Source organism: Gekko japonicus, unplaced genomic scaffold (assembly GCF_001447785.1).
Source record: "Gekko japonicus isolate JY-2015 unplaced genomic scaffold, Gekko_japonicus_V1.1 scaffold785, whole genome shotgun sequence".
Classification (NCBI taxonomy): Eukaryota; Metazoa; Chordata; class Lepidosauria; order Squamata; family Gekkonidae; genus Gekko; species Gekko japonicus.
In genome coordinates, this window is record NW_015160232.1 from 150,912 (window position 1) to 166,709 (window position 15,798).

At 46.6% G+C, this 15,798-nt stretch overlaps 2 protein-coding genes across 2 annotated transcripts in view; both read left to right on the forward strand.

The window, feature by feature from the left end:
* ENTPD3 (ectonucleoside triphosphate diphosphohydrolase 3) overlaps window positions 1-4,642 on the forward strand; it is a 34,518-nt gene extending 29,876 nt beyond the window's left edge. The window contains exons 7-11 of the mRNA XM_015412454.1: window positions 1,380-1,610; window positions 1,850-2,122; window positions 2,215-2,325; window positions 2,651-2,788; window positions 4,403-4,642. Of these exons, the coding sequence (XP_015267940.1) occupies window positions 1,380-1,610; window positions 1,850-2,122; window positions 2,215-2,325; window positions 2,651-2,788; window positions 4,403-4,636 (987 nt within the window). The 3' untranslated portion in view covers window positions 4,637-4,642. The remainder of the gene's footprint in view (window positions 1-1,379; window positions 1,611-1,849; window positions 2,123-2,214; window positions 2,326-2,650; window positions 2,789-4,402) is intronic.
* An 8,208-nt stretch (window positions 4,643-12,850) lies between these two features.
* RPL14 (ribosomal protein L14) overlaps window positions 12,851-15,798 on the forward strand; it is an 8,449-nt gene continuing 5,501 nt past the window's right edge. The window contains exons 1-3 of the mRNA XM_015412477.1: window positions 12,851-12,919; window positions 14,291-14,392; window positions 15,165-15,259. Coding sequence (XP_015267963.1) covers window positions 12,917-12,919; window positions 14,291-14,392; window positions 15,165-15,259 — 200 coding nt within the window. The 5' untranslated portion in view covers window positions 12,851-12,916. The remainder of the gene's footprint in view (window positions 12,920-14,290; window positions 14,393-15,164; window positions 15,260-15,798) is intronic.

Here is a 15,798-nt window from a genome sequence, read left to right on the forward strand (position 1 = left end):
CCTACCCATTGTGCAGGGGTGTTGTGACGGTTACAATTTTCTCCAATCCCACCACCTGCCACGTCCCTAATATGTTACTTAAACTGTGGTGCCTAATCTGGAACAGGTTTTGAAATGTAATTATGAGCTGTTTCCAATGCTTCCCCATTGCTGAAGCAGCAGCAAGCAAAATGGAGGCGAGTGGGAATACTGTCCATATGTTCCTTTCCTGCGCTGCTACCCCCCCCCCCGACCCTGTGTTGGTCAGTGCACAAGCACCCAGACAAGAATCTAGCTGCCCCCCAGCCCCAGCCCAACAACACCTCTCAATCCCATCAGAGCAGAGCTGGCTCAGCGGGGAACTAAAAAAGGCCAGGGGAGGGGAGGGGAGGCAGAAAAATTGAAGTCAGCGCCACCATTTTGAAGGCTGAGATAACTCCACCCCCTCCCTGGATTGGTTGCATGCTACATCCACAGTCACCCTGCATTTCCCCTTCAAGTTGGAGCAAAGGAGGCTTCCGTTCTGCTCTGGCTTAAAGGGGGAAACCCCAGGAGCCTTGTGTGTCTTGTTCAGAAAGATAACAGTGTCATGTGGAAGGGTCCTCCCCCAAAAGCAGAGGCATGCTGTGCTCCACCCAGGGAAAAATCCCTGTGTGGAAGTGGCTATTATTAAGAATTCCTGCAGCACTTTTTAGGATATAAAACATATCTCATTATACGTGTAGACAGATCAAGATGAGTAGCCATGTTAGTCTGTGGAAAAGAGCAAGAGCCCAGTAGCGCCTTAAAGACTAACAAAATTTGTGGCAGGGTATGAGTTTTTGTGAGTCACTGCCCACTTCTTCAGACTTCTGAAGAACTGAGGAGTGATTCACGAAAGCTCATACTCTGCCACAAATTTTGTTAGTCTTTAAGGTGCTACTGGACAAAAGCTCATTGTAGATGTGGGTAGGCTGGGTAGGAGATGGTGGTTTGGCTAAAATCACCCAGTGGACTTCATGATTTAATACAGGGTTTTAACTCCGAGTCATCCACATTAGAGCCAGTATGCTGCTGCTGGACCATAGGGGCCAACATTACTTCACTGCAGTGGTGGACATTGTTTGGCACATCTGCAAAGACACTGCATGGCTCACTGGGGATTCTACCACTTTGATGAAATCTATACAAGTCAATTTATTCCCCCCTCTTCTGTTGCTATAATGTCTCTGTACTTCTTAAGTTGCATTTTCGTCTTGGAAAGAATGTTCTAGTCTGTAAGACACCCACAGACAATCTGGGGAAGAGTGTCCCCGCATTAATATTTCATGATGCTCAGAAAGCGGAGCAGAGAGAGTTGGAGGGGGAACAGCACAACCCCACAGCATATGATATGTCAACTCTCCCCTCTTTATTTCTAGAAAAACATTTGGAGCGCCTGGGTCCGCCCTGATGGAGCAGAAACGATAGGAGCCCTCGATTTAGGAGGGGCCTCCACTCAAATATCATTCATCCCTGAAGGAACTGCTGAGAATTCTAACAGCACACTAAATTTTCAGCTATATGGTTATGATTATAGCGTATACACCCACAGCTACCAATGTTATGGGCGAGATGAAGCAGAGAAACAGATGTTAGCGTCAGCACTACAGGTACGCTCAAACAAATTCTGTTGGGCTCTAACTGAAGGTAGAGTGCACTTGTTTATTATTATCACAAACGTACTTAGATCCCTGTTCAAAATCAGAGCTGTCTAAGCCACGCCAAAACAGCCGGTTATCTACCTGGCTATTGCAGGAAAGTACTTTTTTCCTTTCTAGGCTTAGTGTGGGAAGGTGAATAATTCCAAAAAAATCCTGCTGATCCTGTTTTATTTTTTGTTAACCTTCAGAATTCCGGTAGTAAATCCAGGATTGAGAATCCGTGTTATCCTCGGAATTATGAAACCGTTTTCACAATGAAGCACTTATATGGAAGCCGATGCACAGAATTTCTAAGACCAGAGAATTACAATCCAAGCCATCCTGTGACAGTCGTGGGAATGGGGGATCCGCCTCTCTGCATGGAGGCTGTGTCTGCATTGTTCGATTCGACAGTTTGCAAAGACAGAGAGGATTGTTCATTTAATGGAATCTACCAGCCAAAAGTGAAAGGGAAGTTTGTGGTGAGTTTGCAGACATTAATATTTTCGCACCTGGCTTTCCCCCCAATTTGAACCATAATTGTAAAGCATCTTTCATCTGGCTTTATTCATAGGCCTTTGCGGGATTCTATTATACAGTCAATGCTCTAAATTTATCTGGACAGTTTTCACTGGATGACTTCAACTCAAGCCTCTGGTCTTTCTGCGCACAGAACTGGGTCCAGGTCTGTATCAGTATCCTGCATTTGATATTAACTACAGATACTACTCACAACTATACCAAACCAGTCCTCTAAATTCATATACATAGATTTAATGTCATGCATTTTTTCTTAACCTTTTTCATAAAATTTCAGTTTAGTTTTAAAAAATCGTAACCAAAGGCATCTGATGTTCATGTACTTCATGCTCATAGACCTAGGCACAATCAGCCAAAATTAAGCGCTTAGCTTCCTAATTGAACCCAATAGGATTTTTAAAGTGTATGGAATATGCTCTGGTGTTGTATATTGACTGACTTAGTTATGAATGTTCATTTTGGTTTTTCAGCTTCCTTTTATGCTGCCCAAGTTCGAGGAAACATATGCCAGATCGTACTGCTTTTCAGCAAACTACATCTATTATTTGCTTGTACATGGGTATAAATTTAATGAAGATACTTGGCCTCAGATCCACTTTCAGAAGGAAGTAAGTTTTAAACTCCCCCTCCGAAAAAAATATGGAGGAAGGTCTTGAATAAGGTCAGATTTAGAACCATTCCTACAGCAGTTCTCTTACAGCGGCAGAAACAAACAGGTTCTAGGCTGGCTCAACCATGAACAGAGGTAGCCCAAACATTAGGCAACGTCGAGCAGTGGATCTGGAAATGTTCTGCAGCTCCCATTCATTCCATTGGGGGGGTGTCTGCCAGAGCACTTCTCTTGTTTTGGTTTTTTTTTTGTATATTTTCATGTGTTTGTGTGTGCGTATGAGTGTGTGTGTATGTGCACCTGGAAGTCATGGCGACCATGGATGACTGACAATGTGCAACTGGAAGTCATGGCGACCTCTGGTGACTGACCCCAACTGGGGGCCTGGAGGATATTCAGAGAGGTGGCTGAATAAAGCCTGCCCCACCTCCTGCCTCTGGTATTTCAAGGAAGTCTCCCATTCAAGTACTTGCCAGAGTCGACCCTGCTTAGCTTCTGAGATCTGGGCCTGGTCAGGTCCACCAGAGAACTTCTTGATGGATTGTGCCTCATGCTAACTAGTGAGTGGGTGAGGACGCCATCTGGATTTTTAGCCTGAGGAACCAAAACATTAGGTTGTCTCTGACTATGAAGAAATCTGAAGTGTCATCTAGGGTAGCTGGTTCTCAAAACTGTCCTTGCTTTCAACCTCCCCCCGTGTTAATTAAAAACAGTAAGCGCAGAGACATTGATTTGGGTGTGAAAATGTTAATGTGCCCATTCTCACATAATTTTTAAGACAGGGAGAGCCACTACAGTTCAGCCTTCTTATTGTATGAAGATAATGTAAGAACCTTCTGACCACATGGGAGGAATCCACAGTGCCTCTCCCACGACTGGCATCAGGAGTTAGTACATCCAGACAGCTGCCAGGGCCCCAGGACAGCCCACTAGTATGTCTTAATGGAGCCGCTTTTCTTTGTGCCCTCACAACAAGAAATCACCCCCAGAGAGCCCTGCCACTTTGCAGGAGCCTGTGAGGATGAGCTCCCATTTTCTGAGGGAGGTGCACCCAGGGAGTGGGAATTGGCACTGCCAGGGGCTTAAAGGAGCTCAAAGGAGTCGTGCGCCACACCGATCCCACCCTGGCTGTGAGTTTTGAGTGGTTCTTTTCAAAGAGCAAGCCCCAGGAAAAGAAAAGGCGCGTTCTGAGACAGTTTCTGTGGAGGCAAAAATGACTGATCACTAACCACCCCGACCTGGATGGCCTAGGCTAGCCCAATCGTGTCAGGTCTTGGAAGCCAACCAGGGTCAGGCCTGGTTAGTACTTGGATAGAAGACCATCGAGGAGGGTAAGGGGTCACTACGCAGAGGCAGGCAATGGCAAGTGAAAACTCTACAGGGTTGCCTTAAGTTGGTCGTTGTGACTTGATGGTACTTTCCACCAACACCAACTTACTAACCAAGCTGCCTTCCCTGCACCAAGGCTGCCCATCTCTTATGAAGAGCCAGAAGGCTGTGCTGCTAAGGAGCGGAAGCATGACACTTAGATCAGTAGTTTTCTTCTCTGCTGGAAGAACTGTAAATGTTCCTGGTGATGGATTCTGACGTGGTGCCCTTCTTTATATTTTAGGTGGGGAACAGCAGCATCGCCTGGTCCCTGGGCTACATGCTTAGTCTCACCAACATGATACCTGCTGAGAGTGAGCGGGTCTGGTTGCCCGTGAATCCCTCTCTGTTTGCTGGACTTCTTCTCTTCTTCACAGCAGTGGCGTTACTGTGTCTGATCTTCCTTGTGTACTCGTGTGTTGTGTCACGCATGCACAAGAATACCTGCCACGTCGAACATGTATTTGTTGCCGAATAAAACAAGCTCCTGATGAAGCTCTGAACTTAATACGTTGTTGTTGTTGTTTTTAAAAAGCGGTGTTTTAGAAAAGAGAATGGAGGAGGAAAGAAAACGACGGCACAGCAACATATGAGGGCGCACCAAAACACCCAAATACATCTCTGTTATCTTCCAAAACTTTTGTGATCCCTCTGAAGCTAGCCGAAATGATGCTTGTTCCTCTGCAAAGAGAAAGAGCAGGCATCTGTTCACTCGCTAGGAAACAAATCCAACAAAGAAGGCACTTGGAAGGAAAGCAGGAGGATCAGTCAACTGTTCACCTCTAGGAGTTATAGAGTGCTGTAGGTGGGGGCTCAGGGGTAGAGCACCTGCTTGGCATGCATAACGTCCCAGGTTTGATTGCCGGCATCTCCAGGGGAAAGGATAAGGCGGAAAGTGATGTAAAAGACCTCTGCCTAAGACCCTGAATAGCTGCTGCAAGTCAGAGTAGACCAGGAGTCCCCTAACAGGGCCCACCAACACCTTTACTGGTGCCCGCCGCCCAGTGTTTTAGGAAGTGGGTGGGGCAAGGTCAGGCTCTTGCCCAGCGAAGCTTTTGATTGGCTCCTGGAGATTTGACTGGCTGTGTAGATATTTTTAAAATGTTGCATTGGCAGGAGCTGACACCACAGCACGAGGATCTTCGTTGTGTGACTAACGTCAAGCTGCAGCGATCGTTTTGGGGCTGGCTCCGCTGTTGCAGCAGCCACTTGGTGGGTGCACCCACCACAGCTGTGTCAGAACTCCTAATGTCCCCGCAAGCTCAAAATGGCTGGGGACCCCGGAGAAGACAGTGTCGACCTTGATGGATCAATAGTCTGACTTAGTATAAGGCAGCCTCTCATATGTGTTGGAGAGCCAGCTTGGTGTTGTGGTGAAGAGCGGCAGGACTCTAATGCAGAGAACTGGGTTTGATTCCCCACTCCTCCACATGAAGCCAGCTGGGTGACCTTGGGCCAGTCAAAGTTCTCTCAGAGTTCTCTCAGCCCACCAACAAGTCCAGCTCGCCACTTTAGTAGCATATAATGCTAAAGAGTTGGAACTTCGGCTGCCAGACAGTCCTCGGATCTCCTGGCTATACAACACACACTGCCATACGATGATAATAATAATACCATATGTGTTCACTTGTTTAGAATGTGCAGCTTCTGTCCTGTTGCTTTAGGATGCCTTTCAAATCGCCCTGATCTGGTTAGCCCAGGCAAGCCCGATCTGGTCAGATCTCAGAAGCTAAGCAGGGCCGACCCTGGCAAGTACTTGGATGGGAGGCCTCCAAGGAATACCAGGGCCGGGATGCAGAGGCAGGCAGCAGTCAAGCCACCTCTCTGAAAAGTCCAAGCCCCAGTAGGGATCGCCACAAGTCAGCTATGACTTCCAGGCACACACACACACACACAACCCCCCCCCCCAAAAAAAAATTAGAATGCCTTTCAAATCACTGAATGATAACTGGTATACTTACCTGAAAGGAACAGAACCCTGAATATAAGATGACCCCCTTAACTAAGTTTTTAAAATTACCATACAAAATTAACTTGCATGAAGATTGAAGGCATCAAGGTCGAGCAGAAATAGGGCTTCGACATGGCAGGGTTCCCTGCAGTTTCCCTACCCTGGCTCCCCAGCAGTGGCTACCACAGCCCACCCCCGGGCCTCTGGGGCTTTTTCAAGTTAAAACAAAAATCAGCACTAGAATATCGTTATATCAGTATACCATTATAACAATCGGTGTAACAGGTTCTGTGAATTCCTGTCTATTTTTTTTTTTTTTAAGTCTCAAAACCCACCAGGTTTGGCTTCAGTCCACTGCCCCCACAGCCCCTGTTGGGAAGATATCTCCCCAAGGCTATAAATTTACTTTTTGGGGAAAAAGAAAGAAAAGCTTCGATTTCAGAGAACCTATTACGCCTATTGTTCTAACAGTGTATGGATAAAACTATATTCTACCATTAGGTTTAAAAAAAAAAAGCCAAACGCCCCCTGGTGGCAGAGGGAAGAAGTGGCTGCTGCAGAAAGAGGATCAGGGACATATAGCTGCTGTGTGGGAAGAAAAATCCACATTTTCCCACCCACACAGCAGCTATCCAGGCTTTAATACAATCTTTCCCCAAACTTTAAAGCAAAGCAGGTTTAAAAGAAATATTGGTGAAAACTATGCACCATGATGCTGTAGGAAAGCGGGGGGGGGGATCCACTTCCCAACAACATTGAATTGAACTGGGGCAGATAACCCATGTGGAAATGGCCTTGCTTTCAGGTAGATAGGGGGTGCCCCTTAGCATCCTTTAGCCTGTCATATTTATTGTGACTTGATTGTGACAAACCACAATAAAAAAACCCAATAAAACTATCCATCAGTGGCTATTAGCCACAAGGTATAGATAGGGGCTCTGGGGCAAGTGATGCTCTGTCTTCTTGGTGCTTGGGGGGGGGGGTCAACAGTGGGAGGGCTTCTAATGTCCTGGCCCCACTGGTGGACCTCCTGATGGCACCTGGTATTTCTGGCCACTGTGTAACACAGAGTGTTGGACTGGATGGGCCTTTGGCCTGATCCAACATTGGTGTCTCTTATGTTCTTATGTTCTAGTGGCAGTAACATCATTAAAACGATAAAGGCAGCTGTTGAAAATATTAAAACATTTCAGTTTAACAGCAATAGCAAGATATAAGTAGCATCAAATAATTTAGCAGCAATAAAACCCAAGCCATTAAAAGAGAGAGAGCAAAACTGGCTGCATTTATAGACATAAAAACAAGAGTACGAGACGACCTACCGCCTAAAACTACACAATGAAATTGGCAGGTGTATAGCAGTGGGAACAGAGTCTCACAAGCAAATCACCTACACAAAAAAGGTTCTGTCCCTTTTGGCCAGTGAATGCCGGCACACTCAGCAGAGCCTCTGATGCTGACTTTAAGAAGTCTGACAGGTTAGTAAAGAAAGGACCTACTGCTTCTGAACACATGTGAAGTGGGTATTTGAATCCACTGTGGTGACTGTAAGAACCGAGTCATTGTACTTATTCCAGGTGACTTAATGGGTCGTGCCAGGAGGGGCGTGAGTGAAAGAGATAATTATGGAGGCTTGGCAATGTAGCCATTTCTACTGTGATGGGCTTTAGGAGGATCAGAATGAGAAAATAGCTATTGATGCTGAATTGCATTTATATAGCTGTTCTTTAATTTTGGCTAAGTCAGTGCGAGCCCGGGAAAACATAAACTCTGAAGACTTTGTCATGTCACCAGAAATCCTGTGTGCTGCTTACTGGTTTCATTCCTGGTTTTCTAGTCCCTTGTATCCAAAACTGCAATCCTCCGCATGATTCTATTTGGTAGGTCCCATTAAGGTTAATGGGGTTTACTCCAAGGTCTCTGGTCACCTAGGGGTGGTCCAGCACATTGTGGCCGCAGGAACTGCAGAATAAACCAGAAGAGAACAAATAACGAAATGAAGCAGTAGGGTATTACAGCGAGCCAGAAATGAACATAATATTGTGTATTAATGACAACAAGAAGAGACATCTAATTAATACAATACCATAAGAAATAGATGGAGTTTCAGATTTTGATATCCCAGGAGAAGGTTTCTGTTCTGACCCTGACTGCAGACTCCAAATGGAGGTCACAAAGAAAATAAATTTTCTGACCTCCACAGAATAGGTTTATAGCATGTGTGAGCAATGCACCCACCTTGATCAGTCAGTCTGCAAACTCAACTGAAAGACACCCACTACTTCAGACATCCAGCCTGGATGATTCAGAAACTGGAATTAAGATTGCTGGGGAAAACATCAACAACCTCAGATATGCAGACGATACCATGCTAATGGCAGAAAGTGAAGAAGACCTGAAGAGCCTCTTGCTCAGAGTAAAAGAGGAGAGTGTAAAGGCTGGCTTGAAACTCAACATCAAAAAAACTAAGATCATGGCATCCGGCCCCATCACTCCTTGGCAAATAGAAGGAGAAGTCATGGAAGCAGTGACAGACTTCACATTCCTGGGATCCAAGATCACTGCAGATGGTAACTGCAGCCATGAAATTAAGACACCTGCTCCTTGGGAGGAAAATGATGGCAAACCTTGACAGCATAATAAAAAGTAGAGACATCACCCTGCCAACAAAAGTCTGTACAGTCAAAGCAATGGTATTCCCAGTAGTAATGTATGGCTGCGAGAGTTGGACTATAAGGAAGGCTGAGCGCCAAAGAATAGATTCTTTTGAATTATGGTGCTGGAGAAGTCTCTTGAGAGTCCCCTGGACTGCAAGGAGATCAAATCAGTCAATCCTAAAAGAAATTAACCCTGACTGCTCCCTGGAAGGCCAGATACTGAAGCTGAACCTCAAATACTTTGGCCACCAAATGAGAAGGGAGCACTCACTGGAGAAGACCCTGATGCTAGGAAAGATTGAAGGTCAAAGAAGAAGGGGACAGCAAAGGATGAGATGGTTAGACAGTGTTATCGAGGCAACGAACGTGAAATTAAGCACACTCCAGAGCACGATGGAAGACAGGAGGGCATGGCATGATGTGGTCCATGGGGTCGCAAAGAGTCAGACTCGACTGTACGACTGAACAACAACAACAACTTCCAAAAACTTTTATTTTAGAATCATTTTGTGAGACAGCTGACCTCCATGACTGAAGCCATTTTGGGGTCAAACAGCTCCTATGGGGGTTGGGGGATTAACACACACATTGGATTTCAAACACTCATGCACACTTAATCTCTGGGGATCATATAGAACCAAAGTGTAATATGCACATGAGAAATAATGAAGCAAAACAACCTTCCTGCACCCCATATTACAGGGTTGCTTAAAAAAATATGTGCCCAATAATTCTTTGACCTAAAATAAAAAGCATGCTTCCTGCCGTAAGAGTCCTCTCAGCTGATATAGAGGGGTCAGCTTCATTGAAAGCAGAGGTCCCTTCACTAGCTGCATAATGAGCAGGCGTCAGGAGGTGAGCGTCTTCCCTCTTTAAAGACAGGAATAGGAGAAGTTTTTTCCCGCTGATCTGTGTCTGGTGCATTTATGAAGATCAGAGTACATCTATGCCTAAAGTTCCAGAGGAGTGTCCAAAATAATAGAGAATACTGTAGTAACTTAAAGACTATCACATTTATTGTGGCCTAAAGCTTTTATGAGTCAGCTCCATGAAGCAGGCAGAGAGATCCACATACGCTACAAACAGAAGAAAAGGACGGAGGCAGTTATTGCCAAGAGAGGCCAGAAAGCACCATCTTTCGCAGATAAGTGTAGAAGAGAAGAAGAAGAAGAGCGCTAATAAGTGTACATTACAGAGAACAGAGGAAAAGATATAAGTGTAAACTGACCATTCTCACCAGGCAGCTGATGAATGGGCAAAATAGGACGAATCTGAATAGTGTACCTGCAAACAGGAACAATTAGTTTTTGTAGTGAGTTAGTTGCAATGGGGTGACCTATTCCAGAGCATCAGTATTGAGTACAATAGTGCTACCCTGAATTCCACCCTTCTAAGCACACTGGACTCAATGAGGTCTGTTTTACAGATATTTCTTAGGGTGCTCGGTGGCTTTTGGGTGCTCTTTTTAATGGCTTGTTTTGTTTTTATATTGGTAATTTATGAATTGATGGTTTTTATGGTATTGCTTTGATTTGGAAGGTTTTGAAGCCAACCCTTCCCTCAGCTGGTTGGGACCCAGGGCAGGAAACAAGCAAAACAATCCAAATAATAATATTTTTAAAACCCTCAAAGGAACTAAAAACAATATCAAAAGCAGCCAGTAAAATATACAACAGTGCCTTCCTAATTGACCATGCCAAATGCCTTTCAATACCACTGATTCATGTATCTCTTTTTTAGGTGTTCCAAGCATTTTTCTCAATAACTGTTTTACTTTTTTGAGAGCCAGTGTGGTCCAGTGGTTAGAGTCTTGGACTAATATCTGAGAGACTAAGGTTCAAATCCCCACTCTGTCAATTGTTGGCTGAACTTTAACCTGTCACACATGATCAATGTGTGTTGGTCGCCTTCACCAGGGTTGTTGTGAGAATAAAACGAAAGAGGGGAGAATGAGGTAGGCCGTTTTGGGTCCTACAGGGGGAGAATAAATGAAGTAAATGAATTATTTATACCTATCTCTGCCTATGGAATACAATGCATCTGTCACAAGAGGGTAAAGGTGAAGGTTCCCTTGCTCGAAAGCCAGTCGAGTCCGACTCTAGGGTTGCGGTGCTCATCTCCGTTTCAAAGCCGAAGAGCCAGCGCTGTCCGAAGACGTTTCCGTGGTCATGTGGCCAGCATGACTAACCACCAAGGCGCACGGAACGCTGTTACCTTCCCACCAAAGTGGTACCTATTTATCTACTTGCGATTTCTTGCTTTCGAACTGCTAGGTTGGCAGGAGCTGGAACTAGAGATGGGAGCTCACTCCATCATGCGGCACACTCGGGTCTCGAACTGCTGACCTTCCACAGCCTGCAGTTCAGCGTCTTAACCACTTGAGCCACCGCAGCTCACAAGAGTGTACCTCCCAGTAAATTAATCATTCTGCAAGAGGGTGCAATGTTCATTCTTTTCTGCATATAAAAAGTGAGGTCCTTACCCTACTGATATGCCACAATAAATGAGCTAGGCTGCCTTGAAGAACCGCCCCTTCATGAACCTGCTCGGCAGAGCCTCCTCGCCATCCCCTCCCGCGGTGAAGCTTGCGTAGCCCTCAGCGGCCTGATGCTCCGGAATTGGGACTAAAACTAAGGACAGCGATTGCCCATAGGGAATACATGAGTGGACAGCGATTGCCCATAGGGAATACATGAATGCCAATAGAGAATGCATGATTGCCCATAGGGAATAATGGAGAGGACGCTTGCCCAGAGGGAATAATGGAGTACATAATTGCCAATAGAGAATCCATAATGCCAATAGAGAATCCATGCCTGCCCATAAGGCATAATGGAGAGGACGCTTGCCCATAGAGGATAATGGAGTACATAATTGCCAATAGAGAATCCATGATTGCTCATCTCTCCTCTCCTTATATATATTTGAGTTTTGGTGTGAACTCTTCCACACGCCTCCCCAGGCTTTGGGCCCCTGATCTGTCGATCAGGAGAGGGGCCAATCCCCTGGCCGCCTTGCCTCCCTCCCACCCACAGACTGGCGTCCCGACCTCATTAGCCGGGAAGCCGCGGGCAGGGATGGACGCTTTGCCGGCTGGACGCCTCCCAGGCCCACCACCTCCCCACCCGGCCTGCAGCCGCACGGGTCCCACCTGGGAAACACGGCGGCCCGTGCAGTCGGGCTGGCAGGTTACGGGTGGTGGTGGAGGGAGGGAGGGAGGGTCGCGGCCTCCGATGCGGCAGCCCCCCGAGCCGCAAGCCGCATCCCACCACTCCCACCACCCCATTCGCCTGCTCAGGGCCGCAGCACAGCTCAGCTCCTTGCTGGCCTCCACCACCAGAGCTTGGCGCTCGCTCCGCTCCCGGGTTCGCCTCTGAGCGGGACGGGAGGCCAGGAGCCAGAGCTGCTTCCCCCTGGCTGCTGCCCTCTCCTCTCCACTGCCGGCAAGACGCGCGGGCCGTGCGCCGCCCCGCTACGCGGTCTGCCTCAAGCCCCTGAGCTCAGGGAGGCGAGGGAACGAGTCGCCCACCCGCGACCGTGGCAGCTGCCGCCGAATTTTACTGATGATGACCAGCAATGCTCCCTCTAAGCTGTGGAGTCTTGTGTGCAAAAATTCTATGTTGTGTGAGCTACTGGCATTAAAGTTGTGAGCGAGCGATTTGGCTACTGCATAAATGTCTTTGCTCCGGAGCCCTCCTTCCTGAGCTAAGACAAAAAGGTGTGAGCTGGAGGCTAAAAGACCGGTGAGCTAGCTCACACTAACTCAGCTTAGAGGGAACACTGATGACCCGTAACATCTGCTGAGACCGCCGCCTGCCTGCTAGACCGATGCCCATCCGTTGGGCGCCACAGCTCCACCACCTGGCCAGAGCCGTAATTCTCCACTTAATTTCCACAGACACGCATGCGCCCAATCACCCCTGACTCCCACGCAGACCGGGAAAAAGAAGCAGGCTTCACCCTCACCCCCACTATGCTGCGTACGCATGCGTACTCGCTAGGTGCTTCCAGACTTTGCGGGCTTCCCTCTTCGGATCCGGCTAGGCGCCGCCTCTACGCCTGCGCACTACGCGCCGGGACGTGATATGGGCAACACAACCGGAAACTACTCTTTCTCTCTTTTTTCCGGTCGGCTCGCGGGGTGGCCATCATGGTGAGTGCGAGCGTGGCCGAGGCCTACTTGGCGGAGCTTCTCCCCCCCACCACCACCACACACACACGGTTTTCGGAGCGGGAGGAGGAAGGGGAAAGGGTTCTCCGTAAAATGAGGGTGCGGGGCGTTGAATGCGGCGGCGAGCAGGAGGAGGGAGAGGAGAGTATGGGCCGCCTCCGGAGCAGCACGTGAGGGAGCCGTTTGGTTCCGCCTGAGGTGGTGAAACCTGTGCGGCAGGGCCCGGTCGGTGTCACTCGGGGATGTCACTCGGGGATGTTGGCGACCCTTTGGCTGACCCTCGCTTGCCGCTCTCGCCCAGACTTCGCGCTGCCGCTCCCAGCTCAGCGTGGGCCTTTGAAACAAGAAGAGTCGGATTTAAACACCCGTAACACGGAAACAGCATCTAAATGCTGAAGGCCTTTGGGCAACTCGTGCGCCCCCCCCCCCATTCGCAGATTCGGGCCCCTCCTGTGCATTCTTAAGGTTTTACATGCTCCAAGAAGCTCAGATCAGCTCCTTTTAGCATTCCTAACTCTGTGAAGTAGGTTAGCCTGAGTGCAAGTGGGCCAAGGTTCCCCAGTGATCGCGTACGAAGGACCTGCAGGCATGCTGCACAAGGGTTGTTGGTAGAAATAGCACTGCTGCGTTGTAACACGCTGTGGTGGAAAAGATCGTATTGGGGGAGAGGTAGATGGCCAGGCTGCCCCCCCCGTCCCCATGTCATCCTCTCATCCTGACTGTGCTGGGGAGCTGATCTCCCCAGGTGAAGAAGGTGCAGACCTGAGTTATAGTCCATAAGCCCACTGACTTTAGGGGGTTTAAGAGGGTACAACTTTGCTTAATGTTACGCCAGGGGCTGTGTGAGTCACTGAAGAAATGCACACTTCACGTGTGCATCTGATGACAAAGGACCTCTTTCCTATTGTTACATTGGATCACTTGGATACATCAGCAGGTCTTTGCCCTTGTTACCAAGAACATATGGCAGTGTATATGTTTTCGTCTCTGTGCCTGCATGAGCCATTGTAGTGTAATAATAGCTAGAGTGCTTGGCTACAATCTGTGAGATCTAGGTTCAGATTCCCTTTCTGCCATGAAGCTCATTGGGGGACCTTGGGCCAGTCACATTTAGCTTAACCTCCTTCAAAGGGTTATTGTGATAATTAAAAGGGGGAAGCTTCTCTGACCTCTTTAGCAGGATTAAAATATGCTAGATATATACATTTCCCTAAACCTGTTGCTTTTGGGAGTTCAGGCCATCCATTTCAGGAAATTCAGCTTTTCTCAACACTAGTGTGGTCAGAGGTGATATAATTCTGATATGTGGCTTGTGATATGAGACTTGAAAAAATTATGTTCTATCCCATTAAGGTGTTCAAACGCTATGTGGAGATTGGCCGAGTGGCCTATATTTCCTTTGGGCCACACGCAGGCAAACTGGTAGCAATTGTGGATGTTATCGATCAGAACAGGGTAAGTTTGGAGTTCTTCAAGATTAGAGAAGAAACTGCATCTTCTCCCTGTTCTTCTTGTATCAATTGTTTATTTTATACTTTTTTTTGTTAGATGTGTTTTAGCTTGTAGGGGTAGGCTTGTGATGACCCAGGTATTGACTCAGTTCTATACAGTTTAGCTGATATTGATCTCTTTCATAGTAGTAGTTACTTGTCTTGTCTAGGTATACTTTATGGCATTGAGGATATGTATACGCTTCCTTTAGCATGGTAGTTTTAGTATAGGTAAACTTGTGGAAAACCATGTACATGGTTTACTTCCCTTTCACTAGCTTCTTCATTGCCTTGTCCCACTAGCTCAGGGCAGTATTTCTTTTTCCAAACCTGTTCTACAAATTTAAGACTCAAAAATAGAACCATAAGAATTCTTGTATCAGACCACATTCTTGGTTGAATGGGTTTTTTGTGGTTTCTTTTTTGGTAACATTCATGTTGGTGTTCTGGTTTGTGCCACTGGGGTTTTATGAGGAGGGGTGGCAAGGGAAGTGATGAGGACTTCAAGGAGATGATTGTCTTTTGTAGCAATGGAGATCAGATAAGGTTAGAGGGAGATAAAAGAAAGGGGGGAAACAGATGCCATTCGGCTATCCTTAGTTAGAAATTGAAGTGGTTCCAGATTTCCTGTAGGCTGTCTTAGAATCATTTAGTATTTTCCCTGTTGGAGTGAGGGCAAGGATTGTCTGGTATAATGTTGAGAATCTAATAATCAATTTTATCCTTCTCTTCTCCAGGCGTTAGTCGATGGTCCCTGCAGTGGTGTCAGAAGACAGGCTATGCCGTTCAAGTGCATGCAGCTAACTGACTTCGTTCTCAAGTTTCCTCACAGGTTAGATACCCTGGTAGTCCAAAATCAGTCTCTTTTAAGTTAGACTAATAGAGATTTGCTTGTATTTTATAGTCGCTGCTGTAGAATAGGTCGTGTGGTTTGTTATGTTCCATCCTCTCACAAGACATTTTGTAATGTATAAATGTTTTATATCTAAAATTAATGTTGATAGAACATTTTAGAAAATAGCAAAAGTCTTCTCAGGGTGTCAGCCTAAAAACTGTTCTGAAATGATAAGTATCCTGTATCTTATGTTCAGTTTTCAAAGCAAAATGTTACTGTGGATAAAACCAGTATTAATGTGTTATACCAACTGGAGTGGGTAAGTACATGGTCGATTGAATGCAGCCAGGAACCTGTCTGAGGCAGCCAATTAAACAAAACAATGTGCTTATGAGAATTTGGGTTAAAGATCCCGGTTTGAAAGCAGGTCTTTTTAAAATATTTATAATTTATTGCTTTTAACTATAAACTACATACTAAACACTACAAATTCAGAGTAGCAAGGCACTTGATAACCTATCTTGCGCTTTGGATGT